General features: G+C 38.1%; 1 protein-coding gene across 1 annotated transcript; it reads right to left on the bottom strand.

Moving 5' to 3' along the window:
* Positions 1-18,094: 18,094 nt before the first annotated feature.
* On the bottom strand, positions 18,095-19,877 carry LOC145036937 (3-ketoacyl-CoA synthase 6). Its single transcript, XM_078985466.1, has one exon. The coding sequence runs from the start codon at positions 19,790-19,792 to the stop codon at positions 18,302-18,304; it is 1,491 nt and encodes a 496-aa protein (XP_078841592.1). The 5' UTR covers positions 19,793-19,877; the 3' UTR covers positions 18,095-18,301.
* Positions 19,878-27,571: the final 7,694 nt, after the last annotated feature.

Here is a 27,571-nt window from a genome sequence, read left to right as displayed (position 1 = left end):
TAGTGGTGCAAGAGGAGGCCTTGGATCTAGAGTTGGTGGAACTTTTTAGATCATTTGGAGGTAATGAATCATTATCCTTGGCTTTCTCCTTTATAGATCCATCTTTCATGGAGTTTTAGGGTTTCTTTGAGAGTATGTGGTGAGAAACCGATGCACAAGTTAGATCTGGAGTTGAAACTCCCGATCTGAGCTCTATTTGAATCCAAGATGCAGAAAGCTGTGTTAGTTGCTACGCAATAGCCATTCCCCATGAGTTAAGTTCCTTTCTAGCTTGGTTTTTGGTATTATGAGACAAGAAGCATGTAAAAGTAATAACTTTATGTTGCTAATGGACTCTAGGAACCCATATCTATTGTTTGGAGCAAAGGAGTAGCTATATGACTCGAAATTATGTGAATACACGTAAGGAATCAGTGAGTCTGGGAGAGGACTCGGCGAGTTGGGCTAGATACCAGACTTAAATTGCATAGTAACTCGGCGAGTCACATGGGTGGACTTAGCGAGTTGGATGAAGATAGGCAGGAACTCGACGAGTTGGAAGAACAACTCGGCAAGTCTGTTGAAGATTGCCTTGGACTCGGTGAGTCAAGTCGCGAAACCCCAAACCCTTCGAGTTAAGACTCGGATCAATGAGTTGAGTGGGGACTCAGTGATTTAGACATGTTAGGACTCGGAAATCAGTAGACTGGACAAGTCATGCTCTGACTCTGCGAGTCGAGTCGCGAATCAAAGGGGTTTCTGAGCTTATGAACTCAGCGAGCCAGTAGGCTGACTCGACGAGTATGGTCAACCTGGAAGGTTGACTTTGACAAGGACTTCGACTTTGATAAGAGTTGACTTAGTTAACTTTTGGAGGACTGTCAGACTAAGTGTTATATTGTTATTGGTAGCACGGAGAGCTAGAGGAGCAGCGCCTCAGAGGGTTGTCGGTTAGCAGCCAGAGGGTTATCAGTAAAGATCAACAGTTCAGGTGAGTTTCCTTCCAATAGGAACGGGTCTAAGGCCACAATGTCGGCCCGTTTAGCTAGCAGTAGTGTCTGGACATCGGTCTAATGTAGTAGTTAGTATGTTTGATGCCTTCGAAGCTCAGATAGGATTTATGTGTTATGTGTTCCAGGCTACGGCCCGATGCAGTATGCAGTATATGTGTTCATGCTAGTTGATATGTTATGCTATGCTATGTTCAGTTAGTTCCGGACTTCGGTCCGATGCAGTTAGTCCGAAAATCGGTCCGATGCAGGGGACAAGGTCCCAGTCAGTTTTCGAACTTCGGTCCGATGCTGGGGGCAAGGCCCCAGTTAGTCCGGACTTCGGTCCGATGCTGGGGACAAGGTCCCAGTCAGTTTCCGGACTTCGGTGTGATGCAGGGGGCATGTCCCCAGTTAGTTTACACTTCGGTGCGATGCAGGGGACAAGGTCACCAGTCAGTTTCCGGACTTCGGTCCGATGCATGGGACAAGGCCCCAGTTAGTCCGGACCTCGGTCCGATGCAGTGGGCAAGGCGCAGTATGTGCTTAATATGTTATTATATGTTATGTGGTATTTTGGGGGAGCTCACTAAGCTTCGTGCTTACAGTTTCAGTTTTGGTTTTAGGTACTCATTTTTCAAAAGAGGAGCTCAGAAAGGTTGCAGTGCATACACCATAGTCAGTCAGCATGGGAATGTTTTACTCTGATAATAAGATTATGTTTTGGATTAATACTCTGAAATTATGTTATGACTTATGATACGGTTTTTATAAATATGGTTTTACTAATGTTTTAAAAGAAATTTTTTTAGTCATGATTTTTGGGTCGTTACAAACATGACCCACTCAGCTTCTTTTTATTACAAGTAGAAGTACAAAAGTTAATTGCATGATGAGAGATTCAAGGAGGTGTAGACTGTTAGACAAAAACATTGTAAGGCATGTTTAAGCTTATTTTTCGTATAAGTTATGACATCCCAGGCTTTCTATGAATCAATGAAAAAACATGTTGTAACAGTCCGGATCTCCAGATATCTTTAATTTCATATTTTTGGTATTTTGTGAGTGGACTCGGAGAGTTGGAGGTCGAACTCGCCAAGTCGGGTCGAGGTTTTGGGTGAAGGTTCGCGTCTGGACTCGGCGAGTCCGTGCTGTTTAATGAAACCCTAATTTTCCGGTCCTAAGCCCTATTTAAAGGACCTTATGGCCCTTCATTGCGGCCACCTTGAGCCTTGAGTGCACCAAAGCAGCTGAGAGTCCTTGTGAGTGAGATAAGAGGCTAATTGTTCACCAATTTGTGTGTTGTTGTAAGAAAGGAAGGAGAAGATCAAGTTAGAAGAGTTGGGGAGCTTGGATCTGCTTCTATTTCATCAAGGGAAACTTCTTGAGGTAACTTTCAGAGCTAATATTCGTGTTTTGGTTAATATGTCAAATCTAGGGTTTCTTCTTGCCTTATTTGACTTGGATTTGAAGTGTGAAAGGTCCCATGGAGATATGGAACCTAGATCTAGACCTTAGCAGGTCCAGATGGCCCCAAATCATATGCTTTATGTCCATTCTTTTGAGTTGGAAACTAGGGTTCCCATATTAGAGGTTATTTCCCCAAAAAGAGCCTTGTAAGTGTTGCATGGCAGCCAAGACTAAGACTTTATGTGATAAATGAGCTTGGGAAGGCCAGATCTATGTGTGTATGGAACGGATCTGACCGCAGAATCAAGTTTTAGCTGATGCATGGCATGGACTCGCCAAGTCTGAAGAACAGAATCGACGAGTAGCTTGAAGATTGTCCTTAAAACCACCCATTGAGTAGTCCTGCTGAGTTATGGGTGACTCAGTGAGTCACAGAGAGTTAGAGAGGGATTGATAGGTGGACCGAGTCAAGTTGGGACTCGCCGAGTTGTCCTTGCGACTCGGCGAGTTGAGTCGCGGTGGCCCCGTGATTCATGACCAGGTGGAACTCGTCGAGTCAGGGGAGTACTCGACATGTCAAGGGGAAATCCTTGGGAGTTGGTGAAAACACATAGACTCGCCGAGTCCGGTCAAATTGACCATTGATTGTTGACTAGAGTTGACCAGTGTGGACTTCTTAAGGATGGTCGACCTTACTGGTACAAGTATTAATTGTAGATATATGATGTTATAGGAGGACTATAGCTAGGGGGTTCGAGCACGAGTGATTTCCAGGGTTCACGAGTTATCGAGATATACGAGGTGAGTCTTCTCACTATACTGTACCCGGAAGGGTTTGACTGTGTGTCCGGAAGGTCGAATATGATATGAGATATATGCATTATGTGTGATAAGTTAATCGTTATATGTGCCAGGTATGATACGCTTGATATGGGCCGGAAGGCATTATATTATGGACCGGAAGGCGAATATGTTATGGGCCTGAAGGCGTTGTAAAATGGACCGTAAGGTTGACGTGGGTCGGACCGGAAGGTTTACCCAGCCGGGATGGAAGTCCCCTGAGACACATGGACCGGAAGGTCAGGGCCTGGAAAGGCGTATGTGCGTAGGTTGTATTTTGGGGAACTCACTAAGCAATTATGCTTACAGTTGTTGTGTTATGTGTTTCAGGTACTAGCGAGGACCGTGGGAAGGCACCGGCGTGATCGTACACACACTCGGGGAAAACTATTTTGTGATCTTTGTTATGTAATCGATCGTGACAATATTGTTTACATTGGAACTTAAATTATTACTCGATGTTTTGATGATTGTAAAAATGAAAAAAAATTGGTTTAAAATTTACGTTGTTACACATGTCTTTCGAAATAATTTTATGGGTCGAAATCCGCATTAATAAATAAACTCTTGTTTTAAATAAGCGTAAATAATTTTTTTAAATGGTAATAAAAATGGGGATGCCACATTAAGCCTTCAGGAGGCCGCCACATCGTGACCATATGCCCATCACATCATGGCATACAAGATGGGTGTGCACGTATACAATTATTACCACATCGTGGGAACCTCTGTCCCACGTCATGGCACATGGTTTTTCCCAAAAACCTCATCTTTGATCCCCATTAAGTCTTTAGTTGGTCCATACTGAAAAATGGGTGTTACATCCAATCTATATATCTACTATAGTAGAGATCATTTTGCTTGCAACATATTCATATAAAACTCCTACTACAAATCAAATGACTTTTTAATTAAGAACTAATTAGTAACTACAACGAGTTTTCTGACTTATGGACATATATGATAAGCTATGGATAAATATGATTTCACATTCAAAATAATTAGTAACTACAAGTGAATAGTTTTCATAACTTCAGGTTAGTAAGTGATAATTATTATACTTATTTGGTTAATATAAAGATATAAATAGTTCACATATGTAGATGATTTTGCTAGAGTTTGAAGCATAAAACAAAGAAAAAAACTTTGATTTGAGAAAACTCAAAACTCTACATTGTGATACATGTGTTCATACTGAATGAGGAAGAGGAAGATACAAATTTATATAAAGGGAGTATAGAAATTATGTTTATATTCTTTGAAAATAATATGAAACAAAATGTATGGTTATTTTTTCTATTCTACACCATGTAATCAAGCATATTGTTACATTTCTATACAAAATAAGAATCACTAAAAATATACTAAAAAATGATACTTGTACGATATATATATATATATATATATATATATATATATATATATATATATATATATATATATATATATATATATATATATATATATATATATATATATATATATATATATATATATAAGGATTCAATTGAGAAAAAAAAAACGTTCAGAATGAAAGAATCATTCCCAACTACACATTTATTTTACCGCAAAACACTTACTCGTATCGACGTAAATGAGTAACGGATACACATGTGTTTCCAACCAAACATGTTTCCTTAAACTATGCTAATGATTACCTTAATACACACAAAAGAAGCTTTTTTATTTTTTTTATTTTTAGAAAGCCATTTTTATCGAAAAATTATTTCAATATATCAAAATTAATAATTTACTATTAAGAATAAATATACATCCATATTGATATAGTTTTAATACAAAATAAAAAAAAATATTTTTTTTAAAGTTTCATATCTTATTTGTAACAACCAAAAATTTCAACAAAACTTTAAACATTTCAAAACATCCCAATTTCTTTAAGTTTCTACAAAAAGGTTTTCAATACTTTTATTATCAGAGTATTCCCGGAATCATAACATAAATCATAAATATGAGGAGCGGTACGATCATGCCTTTGCCTTGCCACGGTCTCCTGAAGAACCTGAAAAACATTAAACCACAACTATAAGCCCGAAAGCTTAGTGAGATACCCCCAAAATACCAACCACATATACCATACGCACATAACATGTTATATCATAACAATTAACAGAACAGCCATGCATATCGGGTCTACTGTGTGACTGGTCCACCGTGTCAGGCCTTCAGTCCACCGGGTCCACCCTCCGAGTCTAGTCATATCCCTTGAGTCTGCAATGTGGTTGGTCCGCCCGCATCGGGCCTTCAACCCACCTGGTCCACTCTCTGAGTTTACAGTATGACTGGTCCGCCCACATCGGGCCTTCAGTCGGCCTGGTCCACTCTCCGAGCCTCGGCACGTCTGGTCCGCCCTCGTGGGGCCTACAACCTATCCGGACCGCTCGCTGGGCCTTCTGATAACCGGTCCGCCCTGGGTAAGTTGGCCTACAGCACAAAGCAGGTCCCACGTCAACCCAACCCCAGTCACTAACATATACCATCCTAACTACCAGGATGCACATAAACATACAATCATATAACAATTCACATTCCAGCAAACCGATCTAGAAGATCACGTAACACGACATACTCTAAGCAGGATACCTACCTAACCGGTCACTAGGATATACCATCCTAACTACCAGGATGCAAACATAGTAATACATCAACATAACAACAGTACCCGGATTAAAATCCGATAAAGGACCGGCCTTGGTGCCTTAGACCCTGTTGATATAGTGAGGATAACTCACCTTGCAACTACTAACTGAAAAGTTAAGATCACGCTACTCCAACATCCGACACGGACTCCACCCCTGATAAAGCCGAAAGACTAAACCCAATAAATACCACAGAATACCAAAATGCCCTTAGAAGTCAACTGGTCAATCCTTGATCAAAGTCAAAGTCAAAGTCAACCTCCTGGCTGACTCTATTCGCCGAGTGAGCCAGCCGACTCGCCGAGTCCCCCAACACTGAAAAGTCCCATCTCAACTCACTGAGTCATCCCTTGACTCACTGATTCTTAACTTAACCAGGAAAGGCTAAGACCTCAAGACCAGACTCGCCGAGTCCAAGAACCGACTTGCCGAGTCCAAGGCTATCTTTAACCAACTCGCTGAGTTGTTCTTCCAACTCGTCGAGTTCCTGGCCACCTTCAAGCAACTCGCCGAGTACACCCTTGTGACTCGCCGAGTACCACTAGCTCTTAACCCATACAGAAACCTTCCAGGTCATGCAGTCGATCCAAAACGTAGATCTACCCTTCTACAACCCATCCATCACGTAAAGTGGCAAACGTTACGTGAATCCAAAGAGATCTAGGCATTTTACACTCTAGGGCTAGGGTTTGGGACAAGATGACTTCACCAAACACTCAAGAACATGGAATTTAATGCACTCTACACTTTCTCCATTCCAGATCTGAGGTAGAAACCTTAGATCTAACCTTCAAACTCGAAATACCACAAGCTAAACTTTCCACACATTCAAAGATGATGAATCTAGATGAATATCAGCCCAAGAAACGAAGTAATACCTCAAAAGGAAGTCCCAACAGAAGAGAAATCCGAATCTTATCCAAGCCCCTTGCTCCAAGCCTCCTATCTCTCCAAGATCTTCTCCAAAAATCTCTTCTCCAAGGTTCAAATGCACTCAAATCCCTCACAATTGCGTCTTAGGGTTTTCTGGACTTCAATAGAGGGTAAATAGGCTGGGGAGAGGTTATAATGTCCTTTATATAGGGCTCATTCCCCGAAATTAGGGTTTTCTCCACTAAGCGCCTTCTCGCCGAGTCCAGCCTCCAACTCGCCGAGTTGGCCACTTAACACGCGACCAGAGTCACAACCCTACTCGCCGAGTCCACCCATGAACTCGCCGAGTTGCCCTTTCATATTTCCACTTTGAACCCTGAACTTGCACTCCTAAACTCGGGATGTTACAATACTCCCCCACTTAAATTAGGCTTTATCCTCGAAGCCTGCGGCAACACAACTCCACAACTACTCTCGCAATGCACCTCCTGGCATTAACCAGACCAGATTCGTCGAAACACAGCCATCGAAATCTGAAACCCAAGTTTCTCTCTTGTTGCGGTGTTCTGACCCCCGCTTCAAGCCGACCACCAGCCTTATCCTCTAATAACCACACCTAACCACCGAGTACCATTCCCTGATACTTCGCTCGCTCCAAATCACAACAATCATTTGACTCATATGAGATAGAAATAATCCTTGAACCACCAGAATCCCGGTCTGAGTCCAACTTTATCCACTCCTGGTCGACAGAAGGACACATCCTTCAGTCTCAGAGCAACTCTCAAGACTTCTCCTCCACAATCTCTTACCCATGCTGAACTGGCTCTAGCATCCTTAGGTTGGGAAAACCTGATACACTGACGACACCTCCAAACATCCCCTAGGATGAATTGCCACTACATACACAATTCCTTGGTCGAAATCAAGCTGCGAATCCAAGACTCCATCCGTGCATCCCTTCCGAGCCTCTTGGCTCTAAACCCTCGGAATTCCTTTTGTGACCTCGACAGACATCCAAAACAGATGTGATTCCATACCACCGCCGCACACACTGCACAATAACCATAATTGAAACACTCCAATCATAACTTCGCACTACTGATTTCACTTCCGTGACTTACATTCCCTCTCGAAGCTACATTCCTTTCCTTTTTCCTTACCAAGGAGATCCACTTGGCTGCCTTGACACTATCACAAGTGCCACGGTGCTCACCCAATACTACACCATTTTCTTATGGCATAACCGCTATCCCATGCACCACACATACTCTGAATCCGCTCGCAGGGACTCTCGAGTCCATGCACTACCTCCACTACTTGTGATCAATAACTGGGGCAGACCTTCTAACGCTAACATATCGCGACATACTCAATCCATTTCCTTGCACCGATCTAACGACATATACAGAGTCATCAGCAAGACTGGACCGTCTTACCAGGCCTTCAGCCAAACTGGACCACTCTCAGAACCTTCAGCAGATCGGGACCGCCCTCTAGGGCCTTCAGTCTGGCTGGACCGTTCTCCGAGCCTTCGGTCTGACTGGTACGCCGACCGGCCTTCAGTCTATCTGGACCGCTCAACTAGCAATCAACACTCCGAGTTACTCCTTCGGGAAACTCCTCCCATGCATACTGTTCTAGCCCTCTAGGGGTTCCGAACTCTACCTCTATCCCACATACTCAGACCCGGCCCGATCCCAGGCCTTCCACAATCAATCACCCTTGGTTTGCATCCTACTCCGCACGCCTGCCACTTACTCATACCAGCCTACGCTTATGGCTGATAGAAACACTGTTGAGTCCCATGCAGCTAAACGACCTCTCATACTCATCGATCTTCCAGAGAATTCTCCAATTCTACCCCACTTAGAGCACTGACTATCAACCACCGGTCGCCATTGCCGACCTCCCCCAACAAACCTTCATGACACAAACACTTTCACGCGAACAGATTCCCACTAACACGAGCAACCTTCACAAATCACACATCAACACTGATCATGCCGGGCTTGAAAGAAACTCGATCTTCAGCTAACCACTCCTCAGACCACAGATGCTACCCGATATCCATACCAACACCCGATTCCCACGAACAACCCTCATGAATGATAACCAATGAAATTTCTAACGCTAAACCCATAACCATGCCATAACCCTCAAAAATCAATAAATGCAATACCGAAAACCACACAACGAGAGTAGTAGATAAACAATACTCCACAATAATCATAAAATAATAAGACATCAAGAAGAAACATACCTGCAGTTGCATCCAGCACTGCCCTGACCTCCTCCGCTGTAAGTTGGAAAGCACGACCCTAAGCCCTTAGGGGCTCTGCTCCACCATGACCTCCACCCGTGATCCTCAAAGTGGTTGGTGCTGGATCCTGCACCGGTCCCGCAGCAAGCTGTGGACAGTTGACCCTCAAGTGCCCAACCTGATGACAATGATAACAGATCCTCAAATCCCGACCAGGGGCTGCCTGTCGATAATCCCTCGCATAGTGCCCCTCCTTTCTGCACTTCCGGCATGCACCACTGGATCGAAAAAATCCGGTGTGACCCTTCCCACACTTCCTACAAGTGTGGATGCTATGATCTCCCAATCTGGAATCGACGGTCTTAGACCGTTTCGGCGCCGGCTGCGACTGCACCGGAGCCTGCCTCTACTCTCGCAACTGCAACTCAATCTCCAACTCACGCCGCATGGCGGCCACCTGCAACTCTAACAAGGTCTCGCACCTCTATGTAGACACGAACTGCCTGATATCCCTATTAAGCAAACTCAGATATCGGGACATCTGAGCCTGCTCTTAAGCAAACTCGAGGCAAAACATCGCCCGCTCAGTGAACATCCTGGTGATCTCCGTCACTGACTCCGAATCCTGCTTCAGCTCAAGGAACTCCTGAGCCAATCTCTCCCTCTCAACCCGCGGAACATAACGAGTGTTGCACATCTCTCGGAACTGATCCCATGAAACTGCGGCCCTCTGCACATCCGAATATGACCCCGTGGTCAATCCACCAATCCTTCGCCCCAAGCTCAACAGGTTCAGAGCATACCTCACCCTCTAATCAGTAGGGCATGAACACGTGAAGAAACACCCTTCCACGTCTGACAACCATCTCATAGCAATAATCGGGTCTTGAACTCCATCAAAGGTAGGGGACTTCGTATTATCGAAGTGCTGATACTGGAAACCTCTACCAGCTCTTCCCCCTGCCGCTGTTACAGTCGTTGTAGCTATCGCAGCAGACGTCTCCATGAGAGCCGCATAACACTCATCAAAATACTCAACCATAGCGGTCTTGATTAACCTAAATAGTTCCGACAGCTCGGCCCAGAACAACGCAACAACCTCCTCATGCAGGATCTCACGAATCCTAGCATCCAACTCGCCTGTGCTCATCGGACCAATAACCTCGGGCGGTACTGACCCGGCTTGAGCTCCCTCTCCTGCTCCCGATCCTGACCCGGATCCGCTCCCAGCATGCCTCGTGACCACCATACTGAAAAACACCACAAAATCTTAGATACTTCCCACTAACCCGGGAACCAACTCCCAACTCAACCCTAGAGGTCATGGTTTCCCTGATACGCGTATGGGTCCTGTGCTTTCAGTAGTACGGGCCCATACTACCTTCCACACCTACCCATATTTGTATGAAGTACTACCACAACACCCTAGTGACAAATATACATAACAAGCGCTCAATCCTCACTCCTAGAGGAACACTGGAAATCTCATACAGAGGGAAACCCTAGGCTAGCAGGCATCATAAAACAGGCAACATTATCATGAAATCTTGAAGATCCCTATCCTAGTACTTGCATGATGTTCTATAAAAGCTCGAAAACAAATATCATGTATGGTATTTTGGGGTTACTTACTGGCTCCGGCTGATCGTACCTCCGCGTCCTCCTTTTACTTATTTTGAAAACCATTTTAAATTCTCTTTTTTTAAAAACTCTCCCTGATTTGAGACTGGACTCACACGAATGTTCCTCCAATTCACTCAAACCAAGGCTCTGATACCAACTTGTAACAACCAAAAATTTCAAAAAAAACTTTAAACTTTTCAAAACATCCCAATTTCTTTAAGTTTTTACAAAAAGGTTTTCAATACATTTATTATCAGAGTATTCCCGGAACCATAACATAAATCATAAATATGAGGAGCGGTATGATCACGCCTTTGCCTTGCCACGGTCTCCTGAAGAACCTGAAAAACATTAAACCACAACTATAAGCCCGAAAGCTTAGTGAGATACCCCCAAAATACCAACCACATATACCATATGCACACAACATGCTATATCATAACAATTCACACAACAGCCATGCATATTGGGTCTACTGTGTGACTGGTCCCCGGTGTCAGGCCTTCAGTCCACCAGGTCCACCCTCCAAGTCTAGTCATGTCCCTTGAGTCTGCAATGTGGTTGGTCCGCCCACATCAGGCCTTCAGTCGGCCTGGTCCACTCTTCGAGCCTCGCCACGTCTGGTCCGCCCTTGTGGGGCCTACAGCGTATCCGGACCACTCGCTGGGACTTCGCATAACCGGTCCGCCCTGGGTATGTTGTCCTACAGCACAAAGCAGGTCCCACCTCAACCCAACCCCAGTCAAACAACCATGTGCACATAAACATACAATCATATAACAATTCACATTTAAGCAAACCGATCTAGCAGATCACGTAACACGACATACTCTAAGCAGGATACCTACCTAACTGGTCACTAGCATATACCATCCTAACTACCAGGATGCAAACATAGTAAAACAAACATAACAACAGTACCCGGATAAAAATCCGATAAAGGGCCGACCTTGGTGCCTTAGACCCTGTTGATATAGTGAGGATAACTCACCTTGCAACTACTGACTGAAAAGATAAGATGACGCTACTCCAACCTCCGACACGGACTCCACCCCTGATAAAGCCGAAATACTAAACCCAATAAATACCACAGAATACCAAAATTCCCTTAGAAGTCAACTGGTCAACTCTTGATCAAAGTCAAAATCAAAGTCAACCTCCTGGCTGACTCTACTCGCCGAGTGAGCCCGCCGACTCGCCGAGTCCCCCAACACTGAAGAGTCCCATCTCAACTCACTGAGTCATCCCTTGACTCACTGATTCTTAACTTAACCAGGAAAGGCTAAGACCTCAAGACCAGACTTGTCGAGTCCAAGGCTATCTTTAACCAACTCGCCGAGTTGTTCTTCCAACTCGTCGAGTTCCTTCCCACCTTCAAGCAACTCGCCGAGTACACCCTTGTGACTCGCCGAGTACCACTAGCTCTTAACACATACAGAAACCTTCCAGGCCATGCAGTCGATCCAAAACGTAGATCTACCCTTCTACAACCCATCCATCACGTAATGTGGCAAACTTTACGTGAATCCAAAGAGATCTAGGCATTTTACACTCTAGGGCTAGGGTTTGGGACAAGATGACTTCACCAAACACTCAAGAACAGGGACTTTAATGCACTCTAGACCTTCTCCATTCCAGATCTGAGGTAGCAACCTTAGATCTAACCTTCAAACTCGAAATACCACAAGCTAAACTTTCCACACATTCAAAGATGATGAATCTAGATGAATATCAGCCCAAGAAACGAAGTAATACCTCAAAAGGAAGCCCCAACAGAAGAGAAATCTGAATCTTAGCCAAGCCCCTTGCTCCAAGCCTCCTATCTCTCCAAGATCTTCTCCAAAAATCTCTTCTCCAAGGTTCAAATGCACTCAAATCTCTCACAATCACGTCTTAGGGTTTTTTGGACTTCAATAGAGGGTAAAGAGGCTGGGGAGAGGTTATAATGTCCTTTATATAGGGCTCATCCCTCGAAATTAGGGTTTTCTCCACTCAGCGCCTACTCGCCGAGTCCAGCCTCCGACTGGCCGAGTTGGCCACTTAACACGTGACCAGAGTCGCGACCCTACTCGCCGAGTCCACCCATGGACTCGTCGAGCTGCCCTTTCATATTTAAACTTTGAACCCTGAACTTGCACTCTTGAACTTGGGATGTTACATTATTATTCATAAGTGAATAAAAAACAATAAGATTTTCATTACAGTAAACTCGCTATTCATTTATGAATAAAATGTGATCTTAACCTTTTTTTTTATAGTTTAAGTATCGTTCATATGTGAATATGACACGTAATAAAGTTTTCTTACTTAAAATATATTTTTGACATCTTTCATCATATATTTTATTTATAAATGAATAAAACGTGTATTAATTGTCTTCATATTTTGTATTCGTATATGAATAAAACATTTATCAGATTTTTGTTACAATTAAATTATTATGCATATATGAATAATTAGTATAAATGATACATAAACTGTTAAAAAGCTAATCATCGTATTTTATACATAACTGAATAACGAATGTATTGTAGTAAAAATTTGATGCATTTTTATTCACTTATGAATAATGATTGCTGAAAATGTATATATAAAAAAAATTATTTTAGCTTAAAACTATATCGATATGGATGTCTATTTGTAAAGAATAAAAAATATTGAATTTTGATATATTTAAAAACATTTTTCGATAAAAATAACTTCTTAAAAAAACGAAAAATCTATGTTTTTATATATATTAATATAATTGTTACCGTAATTTAAGAAAACATGTTTTATAGGAAAACACATGTGTATTCTTTTGTCATTTCCGCTGGCAGACGGAGGCTTTTGCAGCAAAAATAAATGAGTGACTGAGAATGATTCCCTCATTCTCAACCTTTTTTATTTTCTCAATATATATATATATATATATATATATATATATATATATATATATATATACTATTTATTTATTTATAACGCTAGCTTATAATGTGGATAGACAACTATTGTGCGGACATGTGGATAGTGTTATTCAATGAGAATTACTATAAGAATAGGTTGTTTTGGTAATTTGACTACGTTTAATATCATACAACTAACGTCATTTTCGTGCATTCTCACTAATTCGTATTCATTTTTGTTCTTCCACATCGTTTTTCCTTTATTTTCATTCTTACAGAATACAACACAATAAACATTCTAACAATATTCTGACAGAATGAGAATAATAATAAAAAATTTATAATAACCTTATACACGATTTAATTAGTGAAAATGTATGAGAATAACAACAGTTTTGTAAGATTGAACGTATATATTTTTTAAACAACGTATTTTCTTTGTTATTCTTACACAATAGCACTGTCCTCATGTCCGTATAATAAATGTCAATCCACATTTAAACCAAGCTATCTCTCTCTCTCTTTCTCTCTCTCTCTCTCTCTCTCTCTCTCTCTCTCTATATATATATATATATATATATATATATATATATATATATATATATATATATATATATCAGAGTTATATTCTTGTTCATTGATATATATATATATATATATATATATATATATATATATATGTATATATGTTTTATTTTCACGGGAAATCTGCGAAAAAGTTCCCAAGTTTTGGGCCAGTTAATGATCTAATCTTAAATTAAATTTGATTAACAAAAAAGGACAGGAAACCGGGTAATATAATCACTTTAACCCTTTTTACCTTTTCAGCAGGTTACCTCTTCCCTCAGGTTACCTTTCTACATGGAAGTAAGATTGAAGCAACAATTTGTTGTTTCTTGTGGTAATCTCCCATTCATTGTTCTACAAACACATATATTCAATACATTTCTTATCTCTATCTCAATTGATAATATATGTGTTAGATATGCAGAAAACAACAATAGAGCAAAGAAATTATTAGGTATCATGGGTCTATTCATGGAACAACATCACAGTCATAGGTCGACCCATGACTCAAGTTGCAGTTTCTATAAAAGATGTTCAACAATCAAAGAAATTATTAGGTCAATCATGGGTCTATTCAAGAACCCAAAAACTGAAGTTTTTGTAAAATATGTTATTTATCCCCCTCAAGAAGTTTATGCTATTAGAGGTGCTTTTGAGAAAATGATGAGGTTTGTTAGTGAACTTGAAGTTGTACCTACATCTGTTGTAACTGAAGGACCATTCGAACCGGGTTTGACTAACTCCCGGTCAACAGATGTACCTAAGGATTCTTCAATTCCGTTCCAACTTACCACAACTCAAAACCAATTCCATTACCATATCGTGACAACCCTTCCCCGATCCCAATTCCACTCGACTTCACATTCACCTTCACCATTGATGAAACAACCTTCTTCTTGTGTCCCTGTTTTTGCCCTTAAACCACCCCTCAATGTATAAAGAAACATTGGAATCTCGTTGCTTCAACCCTTTCCACCTCCCACTCCACCGCCATCACTAACTCCGAATTCCAATTCTGCCCCGTTTTATGGACCATTGACCTGGGAAAAAGTTCGACCAAATCAGTGTTGAGAAGCTTGTAGAACACCACGGAAGGGTTTTATAGAGGAATGGGTGACAGGGAAGGTTAATGGAGGGTAACCTAAAATCCTAATTATGAATCAAAATAAGAAAAAAAAAAAAAAGGAAATTAGACATTAGGAAGATGATGGATTGTTGTGAAGACGAAGAGGATCTAGTATATATATGGGTTGATTTCAATCACCCAATCAACACATTTGAGTAGATCAGTGTTGAGAAGCTTTTAGAACACCACCATCTACATATCTCCTCCTGTAAAACACCACCACCTCACATGTTACCCACCTACAAATCAAATGAGAGGAACTCCATATGGCCTTGGTGAACAAACGAGAGAAATAAAGGTATATTCTTGTTCATCTTCACAATTTTGGTTACCCACCTGCAAATAAAACGAGAGAACGAGAGGGGGGGGGGGGGAGAAGGAGAAACACATAAGAGAGATTTTAAAGCTTGGGTAACCAGCTAATTAAAGGTTTACCGGTTCAAAGGACTAAAGTGAGTGTAATAGCCGGTAACTCGTCCTTTTTTATTAATGAAATTTAATTTGGGACTAAATCATAAACCAGGGCAAAACTTTGGGACTTTTTCGCAGATTTCCTTTATTTTGACTATAGTTCATATATATTGTTTAATGTATTGTTTATGTTAGTTATATTATCATGTTGAACATGAGATTATGTTTTTATGTTCGAGTTTTATGATGCAAATATTATTATTGTTAGATAACATGCATTATGGTGATCAGATTCTAATTAGTTTCGTATTAAAATTATATCCAAAATTTATAGGTTCATATATATGATACAATTTTTGATCATATTATTTTAATCATGGACAACGTACGGTTATACGTCTCATCAAAAAATTAATAAATAGATATGTATAAGTAAGAGTGACAACCGATATCGAGTACTCTCTTTTAAAACCAAAACTGAATCGAACCCATTGGTTCTAGAACCGAAGCCAAGGTTACTACCAAGCACCGATTCCAATTTCGATTACCATTCTTTAGGAACTGTTATTTGCCGGGTAACTGCCGTAACCCATTCTGAAATATTAAATTTAAAAATACTTAGTACTTAAAAGAATTGGTTGTAACAATATTGATGTCTATGACATTTGTTAAGACTATCTAATCGGATCATGGAAGCAACATGATAATAAGTTATATTTGCAATGTCTTTTTCAAAACAAATGATCTGATATGAATGTAAATTCATAACTATAAACAATTTTAACATATGTGCTTTTAATATTCTTTGAATAAATCTGATGTTAAATAACATTGATAGGTTGATGGTAAGAACATGACTTTGGTTTATTTTATATTTTGAGCTTGAATTATCTTTTTAAATGGTTTTTTCTTTTTGTTTGTAACTTATTTCGTAGTGAAATAGTTATAGTATTTACTCTAAGAACTTGAATCGCCGCTTCAACAACTAATTTCAAAAATTTAAGAACCAACTAGACTGGTTTCGGTTCCGGTTCAACTTCATAAGAACCGTCAGCTCTGGTTCCGTTTCTGGCGAAATAAGACGGGTACCAACCTGTGCCTCAGGAGATGAATGTACTTGAGCGGGTAAATCTATGTATGAGTACTCATCACTAACTCCATAATTACTAATATTAATTGCTCAAACCTACTTGCACACTCTCACCCAACAGCTAAGTCGAGATGGACACTTGTCTAACATTATTTCCTCTTTATTTGACTTTAATATTTTCCATCCGCCATCGTAATCTGAAAGCAATGCGTCATAGCTAGATAAGAATGGCAACGGGACGGATCTATATAAAACACTATTCTACCCGACTTTAATTCCAAACAGACATTGTTGATTAATAAAACGTCACTTACCTATGGTCGGCAAATGAATAGATGATCATATCATTCTTTTATTACTTTTCACTATTTTTCTTCTCATGTGTTGATGTGAACAATATTAGGGTAATTAATCACATTTATTTTGGTGTTTTATGCCAAAACGTATGTTAAGAACAGTAATATTGTCGTTGCAGTAATTGGAAATAAAAGGAGTTGCCACATGGTATGCTCTCTCTCTCCTTGTTTCGTCTGTATTATTACAATCTAATGAAAAGAATAAATACGAATAATATAAAGGATGCTCCCCGAAAGCAGGAATGAAAATTGTATAGATCCTGCGTCTCTATTAATAATACATAGAAACCTAACTAGGTTTCTTGTTGTCAACTTTGTAATACGTTTTCTTGATATTTAAACACACATACCTACATAAATACATGATGCATACGTGTTATATATATATATATATATATATATATATATATATATATATATATATATATATATATATATATATATATATATATATATATATATATATATATATATATTGAATGATTTATACTATTATCGGACCAATATGGAATATGAAAATTTAATAATATAGCTTGGTTATGCAGTATTAGTAGGAAAAAATACAACCTAATTCGAAGTCCTGTTATTATTGAATACAAACTTTAAGAAATTGTTTGGTTTGAACTATTTATTTAATACGTTTTAGGAATATTACTATTAAGTTGAAGGAGTAATTTAAACTGATGTATTAAGTTTTATCAATGCTATTCTTTTATGTTTTTATTTATAACTTATGTAAACGTACGCATCACATTTTTATACAAACACTTTTAATTAAAACATATTTTACGCAACACAAATGAATAAATGCGGCTATGACATAATGAGTTCTTTATCATAACTTATATAAATTATATTTATCAAAAGTAAAACATTAAGTTATGTAGATGAGCGCAATTAAATCATCATTTTCTTAATGCGAAATATGTGCATATATATTTTAATACACATCAAATATGTGCAAAATGTATGCACATATATATCGTTTAATACACATCAATTACAAACTATTTTTTGTAATATCATGACACACAATATATTTTTGCGTTTATATTATAAAATTATATAGTACATCAAATCAAATCATGTTTTACAATTACAGAATTTTTAATTCTGAGTAAACATTTAAAAATAAAGATAGAATATTAGCCGTAAAAAAAAAAAAGATGAAAGAAACAAAAAACAACAATTGTGTTTTATTAATGTTTTTTTCTAATACCGTAAATGCACAATCACAGCTTCACGATCTCCGGGATGTCCACAGGGTACCGATCAATGCAATCTTCCCATGGTCCGCCGGTCGGTGTTTTTATGTTCCGGTTACACTTCCACACGGCGCTGTTACACTTAAAACCACTTCCAAACGCTATCTGCCAAACCCTATCACCTTTCTTCATCCTCCCTTTTGATTCGATGTAACTCAACTCATACCACAGCGACGACGACGACGTGTTTCCAAACCGGTGCAAAGTCATTCTTGAAGCTTCCACATGCTCCGCCGACAACTGGAGGTTCTTCTGCAACTCATCTATCACCGCCCTCCCGCCGGCGTGTATACAGAAGTGCTCGAATGCTAGTTTGAAATCTGGAATGTAGGGTTTCCATTTCGGGTTGAAGATTTTCCGGCCGATGAGAGTGAAAAGAAAGAGAAGCTGTTCAGATGCTGGTAAGACTAAAGGACCGATGGTTGTGATGTTGGATTTCAGAGCTTCGGCGGCGATCACCATGAGATCTTTTGACAAGTTGATTCCGACGAGTCCTTGAGGATCTTCTTGTTCGTATACGCATTTGTACGCTCTGTCGTCGGAACCTTTGTGGGTTCTGACGACATGAACGAGCTTGTACTTTGAACGACTCCGGTCACGGCGTTTATTGGATAACAAAAGCGCGGCGGCGCCCATCCGGAAAAGGCAGTTAGGAAGGAGCATCGCTCGTTCGTTTCCTTGATAATAATTTGGAGTAATAATCTCAGTGCTAATTACCATAGCGTTACAATTCGGAAGAACCTGAAGCAAATCCCTAGCTAAATCTATGGAGATTAATCCTGCACTACATCCCATACCGGACAAGTTATAGCTCTTGATGTTACTCCTCAACTTATACTTATTCACCACCATCGCCGACAACGACGGCGTCGGAGAAAACAAGCTACAGTTGACTATAAGAATATCTATGTCTTTCGGTTTCAATCCTGTCTTCGCAAACAAAGAATCAATGGCGGAGAAAATCACGAGTTCAGCCTCACCCCTAGCGGCCTCCATGTTTGGAGTCGGTGGGATGTAATGAATCGCCGGCGGCAAACTCGTCTCTTCACCTAATCCAGAACGTTCAAGAATCCTCATCTGGAACTCAACACTCTTAGGGTTATCCTTGAGGATCAACCTTGAATGTTCCATGAAAGTGGAGAAGGGGACACGGCACGTGATCGGAGCTTTGTAGCATGTATAGTCGACGAGGTAAATGGGTCGAGGTTTTGACATGAAGTAGACGGTGGAGATGAAGAGTAAAAGAAACACAGAGCATAGTGTTTGAACAAGATCAAGACGGAGGGATTTTACGGTGGTTATGATCTCATCTGGTCCGAGGCGGAGGATTTCCAGGGCGACGGCTGCGATGATGGGGATTAGTATGAATGTAAGGATGTGGTTAACAAGGTACTGGTAGCCCAGCTTCACGTATTTCAGCTTCACGGAGGAGGAGAAATCCGGCAAGACTGGTGGCATTTTTTAAGGTTTATAGGGAGAGAGAAAGAGAGAAAGGGTGTAGCTACAATGGCGGATTGAGGTAATGAAGAAGGAGGGGAGGTGGTGGGAGATTTAAAGGGAAGGGGGGAAGGAAAGGCAATGAATGAAGACAGATGAGAAGATATAAATGAGGGGTCACCTTCAACATCATGCAACGGTCCCTTATTACTGTTGTGACTTTCTTTAATAAAAGGTTTACTTACGTTTATGGTCCCTATTCTCGCTAGAATTCACACTTCATACCCAAAAAAGAAACAATTAGCAGGAATATTTTATTTTGTTAATTAATAAGAATCTAGAAAAAAAAAAAAAAAAAAAAAATCATACAATCAAAGTTGGGTCTTTAATCATACCACTCCAGTAGATTTTGTTGGACAAAATCTTGGTGAACTAAAAATGCAAGTGAGAGAATATATCATCAAATAATGTTTCTTTTTAGACTTAGTTGTAGGAAATAGGAAAGTGTTTTGAAAGCGATGAAATCTTCCACATAGCCTTAAAGATCACCACGTTAAAACCCTTTTTTGCTCCAAAGTTAGACAAGTGTTATCCAACGAATTCAGCCAATCCTTCGCCAAGAAATTAGATGTGATAAAAACGTTACACCGATGGTCAAATTCGTTAAATAGAAACCCTTATGAGGCAGGTCTAAAAACAAGTGATCCGGAAACTCCTGAATGACAATGGTGGCACAATAGGGATATCAAAAATTTTTATAGGATCTATATTCCATACCGGATTATATTCTACAAAAAATTGGGGATGGACAAGGGGGTGGGAGTTGGATTAAACCTCTTTTTATTTTTGGGACCTGAGATGTGAGTGGATATTTGTCTGCAAGGAGTCTGTTTGTATATTTATATATAAAATATATATTTAATATAAAAATATATACAAACAATAATAATAATATATTATCATATTTTAGGGTTTTTTGAAAATTTTCCACTTTACAACATATGATAATAAGATAGTGAATTGTTCAATATATTTTTGGATATGTATTTATTTGTAATGTTGAATTTTTTATATTTTATATTTGCAAGTTTGTGGGATTTTTTGTTTTGTAATGTTGCATTTTTAATTATTTAGTTGTCAAAAAACTTGATTTTAAGTTTTTCAAGTTATGAAAAATAGTTTTTTCAATCCAAAATTTAACATATATTTTTTAGTAAAAAATTCAATCTTAAGCCCATAAAACATAGAAATGGGGTCGGGGTCGGGATCGGGTGATATGTAAATGGAGAATTCGCGTGGGGAGGTGGGGGGAGGGGTGGCTGAGGCGGGGGCAATAGTCGATTTTTGGGGTGGGTGAAAGCAGTTATTCTCATTCTCGTTTACTCCCGTTGACATCATTAAGAACAAAACTATATCAACATCCACACATCTTGCATCCTCTTTTCTTGTAGGTAATATGTAAAGGCTAAAAGCTATCCAAAATTCATTGAACTCCGTAGAGTTCAAAAAAATGTCGCATATTATATATATATATATATATATATATATATATATATATATATATATATATATATATATATATATATATATATATGTTTACTTTTAAAACCCACAATCCATTAAACGCTTATTTAATCCTAATCACCATTTTATTCTCCATATTAAACACTTAAATACTTAAATGTTCATTAAACACCATTTCATATTATCACCAACACTCCATTAAACATACTTATTCAATCATATTCATCCCCTTATTCAACTCATTTACAACCTGCATAGTGGATGACCGTAGCTATGCACCATCTAAACAAATTAACTTTTATAGATAGATGTTTGTTCTGAGAAATCTTTGACCTCTCATAACCAATGTTGTAACCCAAATCAAATGCCTAGCGGATGTAGCAATAAAGACCCATATGTTACGAACATTATACTTAATCATCCTTTATTTGAGAATGAGAAAAATCGGTTAGATCATTAGGTATGGGTCACGTTATAACACCAAAATTCATATGTCATCTTAACTTTAACACCACCATAATACTAAGAAGGAAATGGTATTCCCTATGTTATAACATGTTAAGAGGTAGAGAGAGAAACAAAGAAAAGGATTTGATTCGTTTATGAACGCAACAACCAATTAAACTTCTAGTTGCATCTTTTCTTCGTCACAACAAGATGTGCCTTAACACCCTCTTAGCAAGAAGGGGGTGGTGTTCATCCTGTTATGACTAGGTTACGAGATGCCACATCAGCAATATTACCACTTCTTTTTGCCAATACTGTATGCTCTTAGAGAAGACACTACTAGAAAAAAAAACCTTTTACGACGCGTAATGCGTATCGTAAAACGCTCAGACGACACGCAAATGTGTGTCAAAGAAGGCCCTATCATAAAGGAAGACGAGATGAATTTGCGTGTTGTAACCTTACAACATGCATTTACGACGCGTGTCTCCGACGCACAATGTGTGTCAAGGAAGGCCCTTTCATAAAGAAGATGGCACGCATTCGCGTGTCGTAAAACGACACACATTTATGACTTGCATTGCGTATCATTAAATCTTGTGTCATAAAGAAAGACGACACACATTTTTATATGTTATAAAGTTTATATATATATATATATATATATATATATATATATATATATATATATATATATAATTTACTAATTTTCAAATTACATCGCACGTTTATTGACTAAAAATATTATATAAAATTTCATACACAAAAACTAAAATACATTGCACAAAGTATAATATGTCTTACACATAATCATTCAAATGTTAAAAAAAAAATAATACATTGCTAACATGGGCTATACATTCCTATATAACTAACTACCCTCGATGACCTTGATCTAGATTGAGGTCGACTTGGATGGATGGCGACGATTGGATTTTAGATACACGACATGATTACTGACCTAAGACCTTGTGAAACAAGTGCATCCCATGCCCTATTTGCAACAACCACCACACGTTTTAGTGTCTCAAGGGCTAGTATACTTCCTCCTTTCCATCCAATAGTTTTCATTAACAATGGAACCACACGTAGGGGTGGGGTGGGTTCATACTTGTACACAACCATAACCACTTATTCGATTTTATTTCCTATATATATATATATATATATATATATATATATATATATATATATATATATATATATATATATAATGATCATACAATTACAACACACAAGTAGCTCACCTATTTACTTTCGAGATTGGAAAGTAGCTCCATAACAAAGTCAAACTAGAGCATGAATATTATGAAACCAAACCAAACCACAAGTTACAAATTGATAAATAAAGTCAACCAAGTTAAGATTAAGATGACGGGATCTAAAATGCCATACCAATTTGGGAAAAGCATCCATCACCTAGATAACTATAAAGGGTAAGAAGGTAAAATCAGTTGTAAAATAAAAAAGAATAATGATGTAAATTCATTGGTAAAAGGGTAAGAAAGTAAAATCACTTGTAGAAGGGGATAAATCAGTATTTGTCCCAATGCCCATTTTAGAATTTCGAGCTTCTTCATGTGCATTTTTTAAAAGTTCCTCAGGAAAAGCAATCACATGCAACAAAAAAAAAAAAAAAATTCAAACCTCAAACACTTTGTAGCTTTTGTTTCTACATCAGTAAGATAAAAATGGTGTTGTTTCAAACTCATCATCTTAGTGAACGTCGGAAAATCAAGAGACCGAGGTATAAGTAGATTTCCATCACAACACATCCGTGCTTTTGTCACTTAAATACATACTACATTTCAATAACATAATTTATAGATATCAGAATTAGTTTTAAATCGGTTTATTGTGTCAAAACAATGCTACAGACAACAAGATGAACTTTCCTAATCGAAGTTGTTGGTAAAACACTTCATTTTCATTTTCACCTGAAACATTTAATTTTTGGGAATAATTAGGTGCGCGTCAACCAGAATCCTATATGGCATCAGTTCTTCTCCAGCCTCAACTACATCCAACATTAACTGTCAATCCAACACACAACCATCAAAAAAATAACAAGTACAAACACAGATAAAGATAAAGATATAGATAAAGGTAAAGGGTTAACTAATATTCTTATGGAGTTGCCTTCCAATCTTTGAAATCAAATCTGAAGAGGAAATGAGTTTAGCAAACCTCCTTTGAAGCAACTGCTTTAGCAGTTAGAGAAATCCTTGGTGCTATAGGAAACAATATAAATAAGTGATACATGAATTGATAGAAGAAGGTTTTTGAAGAAACACTATTTGTTGAAAACTTACAAACCAAACGATCTCCTTTATTATTGACTTTTAATTCTACACGACCATCTTTAACAAGATGTTCTATTGAGGATTAAAGTTTCAAGCTTTACAATTCTGTTCCTTCTCAACACATCAAGCACGGTTGACATCTTCTTATTAGTGTTTGTTTTCTCTTCTGTAACACTTGAAGCAAGCCACAAAAATCCAATAGAAAGTACATGTATTTATATGATGCATAAATGTAAATTAAGTCTCAAACTGTAAGCATAATTACCTCTTTAGGGCGAGCTTTTTTAGTTAATCTAGCATGCTTTCTATTATCTACAACCTTTCGTTGCTTGATTTCATAGTTCATTGGCCCAATCCTGCAATACAGAAACATAAGTTTAGAGATAAAGTTTGTGTGTGTGTATGTGAGAGAGAGAGAGAGGTTGGTTGTTATATTGTGCAACATTCATCAACCTTGAGAAAAACATGAGAAACTGCAATACCAATGTCTTTCCAAATAACAAAGTTCCTAACCTAATTGTTAACAAGGAGTTCTTAAAAGTTAGTACACAGTGTATGCCATTTATTCAGAGTGAAAATGAAAAATGATCTTTGTTTTCTTGAGGAAGAAACTAAAAACAAAGAAAATACACATAGCTTCTGCTAGTATTGAGCTTGGAACAACAACCTACAATTTCAGATAGTTAATAAGATACCAACTGGATATGAGGGCATTCATGTCTTTTGTTACACATGACAAGACTGAAACTGGACTACACATATTTTCTAGGACTACCGAGGGCATTCTATACAAAAAAATGTAATTTTTGTCCAGTTGACTATTCTTGGAAGAAAAAAACTATACCAACTTCAAATTTATTGTTTAGTTGTCTAAGAACTTGAGCAAGTTCAATGTCTTCTGGTGTAGACTATTTTTGATACTGCCAACAACAACAAAAAACACAAAAACTAAAAGGTGAGATGGGATTTGCAAATAAATAAATAAATAAATAAATAAAAGAATTAGAATCTCACAGAATTGGCCAATGAGATCTCTGAATCATGAAAATAAAAAGAAATTAAAAGACTATTGTTTTATCAATTAAGATATGCACTTCTTTTCATACTGCAAAAACATGTAGAATGAATTCATAAGTGTCTAGAAGGTTCTACTTCTAAATCTGTCTATTTTTATTTTTTCTAGTGCAAGGCATAATATAAACCTGGATAGCAGCAGTTAAAGCATGATCAATGTGTAGAGCTCCAGTCACATTAGGAGGTAGAAGAACCTATATTTACACATAAGCAAGACATGCATAACCAAATTACATTAATCAACGGTTTTATACAAGCCTCAAGCCACAATCCCAAAATCAATATGTTTAAAAATATCTATAGAAGCATAACTGTTTATGAAAACTTATAGACACTTACGAAATAGTTGAGAAAATCACAAGAGGCTTGCGATAGTAGAAGGAGGTTTAGAATCAGAACTAAAAATTTGTGATTCCAAAGTCATGATAGGCTCTGTTTTATTTCCAATTCCATTTCCATCAATATTGTTCGTGATAGGAGAAAATCACTGGAGGGACGCTTATCATGCTTATGGAAGTCTTAATAGAACCTTTCGCCTCTTCATCATCATTTATGTTTTATCTTCTACTTATATCGACATCTCTTTCATCATCATCACACAATGAGTATCCCTAAAAAACCAAAAAATACAAAATTAGCAGACTAAACAAATAACATCAGCAATTATTGTACCTGGGATTCAAAAAAAACCTAATGTTTTGTTTTTTAATCTGGTGGTATGTTGTGCTGGTGGTATAATGGGGCTTTATTGGTGATGGTGGTGAACTATAGAGAAGATGAAGGATGGTGGGTGCATGAGTGGTTGTCCAGCAGTAGGGGTAGAAAGAGAGAGAGAGAGAGAGAGAGAGAGAGAGAGAGAGAGAGAGAGAGAGAGAGAGAGAAATAGAGAGAGAAAGAGACTTCTACTTTAAAATCGCAATATGTATATGGATGTCCACAAATTTATTGCTAAACCCTAGATAATCGTCCTAGGTTTTCCTTAACTTGTGTTTGAAAACCATTTATGGTGGGTAATGGAAGAGGGAGAAGAGAGAGATAGAGAGAGAGAGAGAGGAAAAAAAAGAGAGAGAGAGTTTTGTTATAGATTGGGCGGGGGAAGTAAACAAGATGTTTGATGATACTGATAAGAAGGAGATCAAGAAGATATCCGATGAGAAGATTAACAAGTAGTGGAGAAGCGGATCGGAGACGAGAGAAGAGGGAGAAGGGAGAATTGATTGCGAAGAAGAGAGTTTTCTTAAATTTTAGGGATTTTATTTTTCCCCGTATCTACTAAACACACGTTATTTAAAATTATAAAGCAACACTTACAGAGGACGAACATTTTAGATACAGCGCCCTCCATGTTTTTAATTTTTTTTTCATACGACTCTAATTTAAGGGCACGCAATAATGTGTGACCTAAATCCTTAAATTTTTTGAAGTGATGACACTTTTTTAAAGTCACTCTCTTTTGCATAACATAAATAAATGAGTGTCATGGTTTGCGTGTCGTAAAAGGGTCTTTTTCTTGTAGTGAGACTAATGATCAACTATTTTTTCTTCTTTTACTCTAAACTCAAGATACTATCCCTTCATCGAAACAATATGATCGAACCAAGAACTCACCTTGAAATTTTTATCGACTTCAAAAGCATAAATCATAAGTAATCTTTTTTTTTTTTTTTTTTTTTTTTTTTTTTTTTTTGTAAATAAAGAAGCTCCAATCCAAGTGTCCTCACAAAAAAAGGTAGACCTATTTATCACTTATTATGAGTGTAACATTTGTAATTAGTTTCGTTTACATGATGTTTTTTTTTAAAAAACAACCAGTGTTGCTCTAACTCGATGAAATTTCATTCGACGCAATCAGTTATAGAAATCTCCATGTGCCCCACGAATTGTCAAAATCATTAAGATTTATATCTGTTTCATTTAGTTAAGAATCTCCATCTTCACATCACAAACATAACACGATTAGTCATATATAAAGTTCTATATAAAATCCCCTTATTCTTTAAGAAGAATAACTTTCTTTCAGTTTATCAACACATATATTTTTACCATCCTCCCTTCACCCCCTCCCCCGAAAAAAAATAATAAAATAAATAAAAAACTACATATGGATACATCTAGCAAATGAAGCCTACATGAAGGGTTTTCTATGAATCTATATGAATTTTATGCCATGCGAGAAATTAATAACAACCCTAATTGTACATCACCTACATCTACATTTTACTGTTATAGCAACCTACTTTCAAAACAATGAATTTAAACTACCAAGAGAGACAAAATTACTAAACTTAATTTATTTTTTGATTCCCCTGAGATATTGAGGTATTGATTGTGTAGAGAAGGATATAACATCCAAAATAGGAAGGTCTCTAAATGTTCACACCCAAAAGACTGAAACTTAAAAAAATTGAGGACATGGGAAAAAGATTATAAGAACCAAATTCTCAATCATGCA

The sequence above is a fragment of the Lactuca saligna genome, chromosome 3 (genome assembly GCF_052625555.1).
Source record: "Lactuca saligna cultivar CGN05327 chromosome 3, ASM5262555v1, whole genome shotgun sequence".
Taxonomy (NCBI): domain Eukaryota; kingdom Viridiplantae; phylum Streptophyta; class Magnoliopsida; order Asterales; family Asteraceae; genus Lactuca; species Lactuca saligna.
This window is presented reverse-complemented; position numbering and strand designations above follow the sequence as displayed.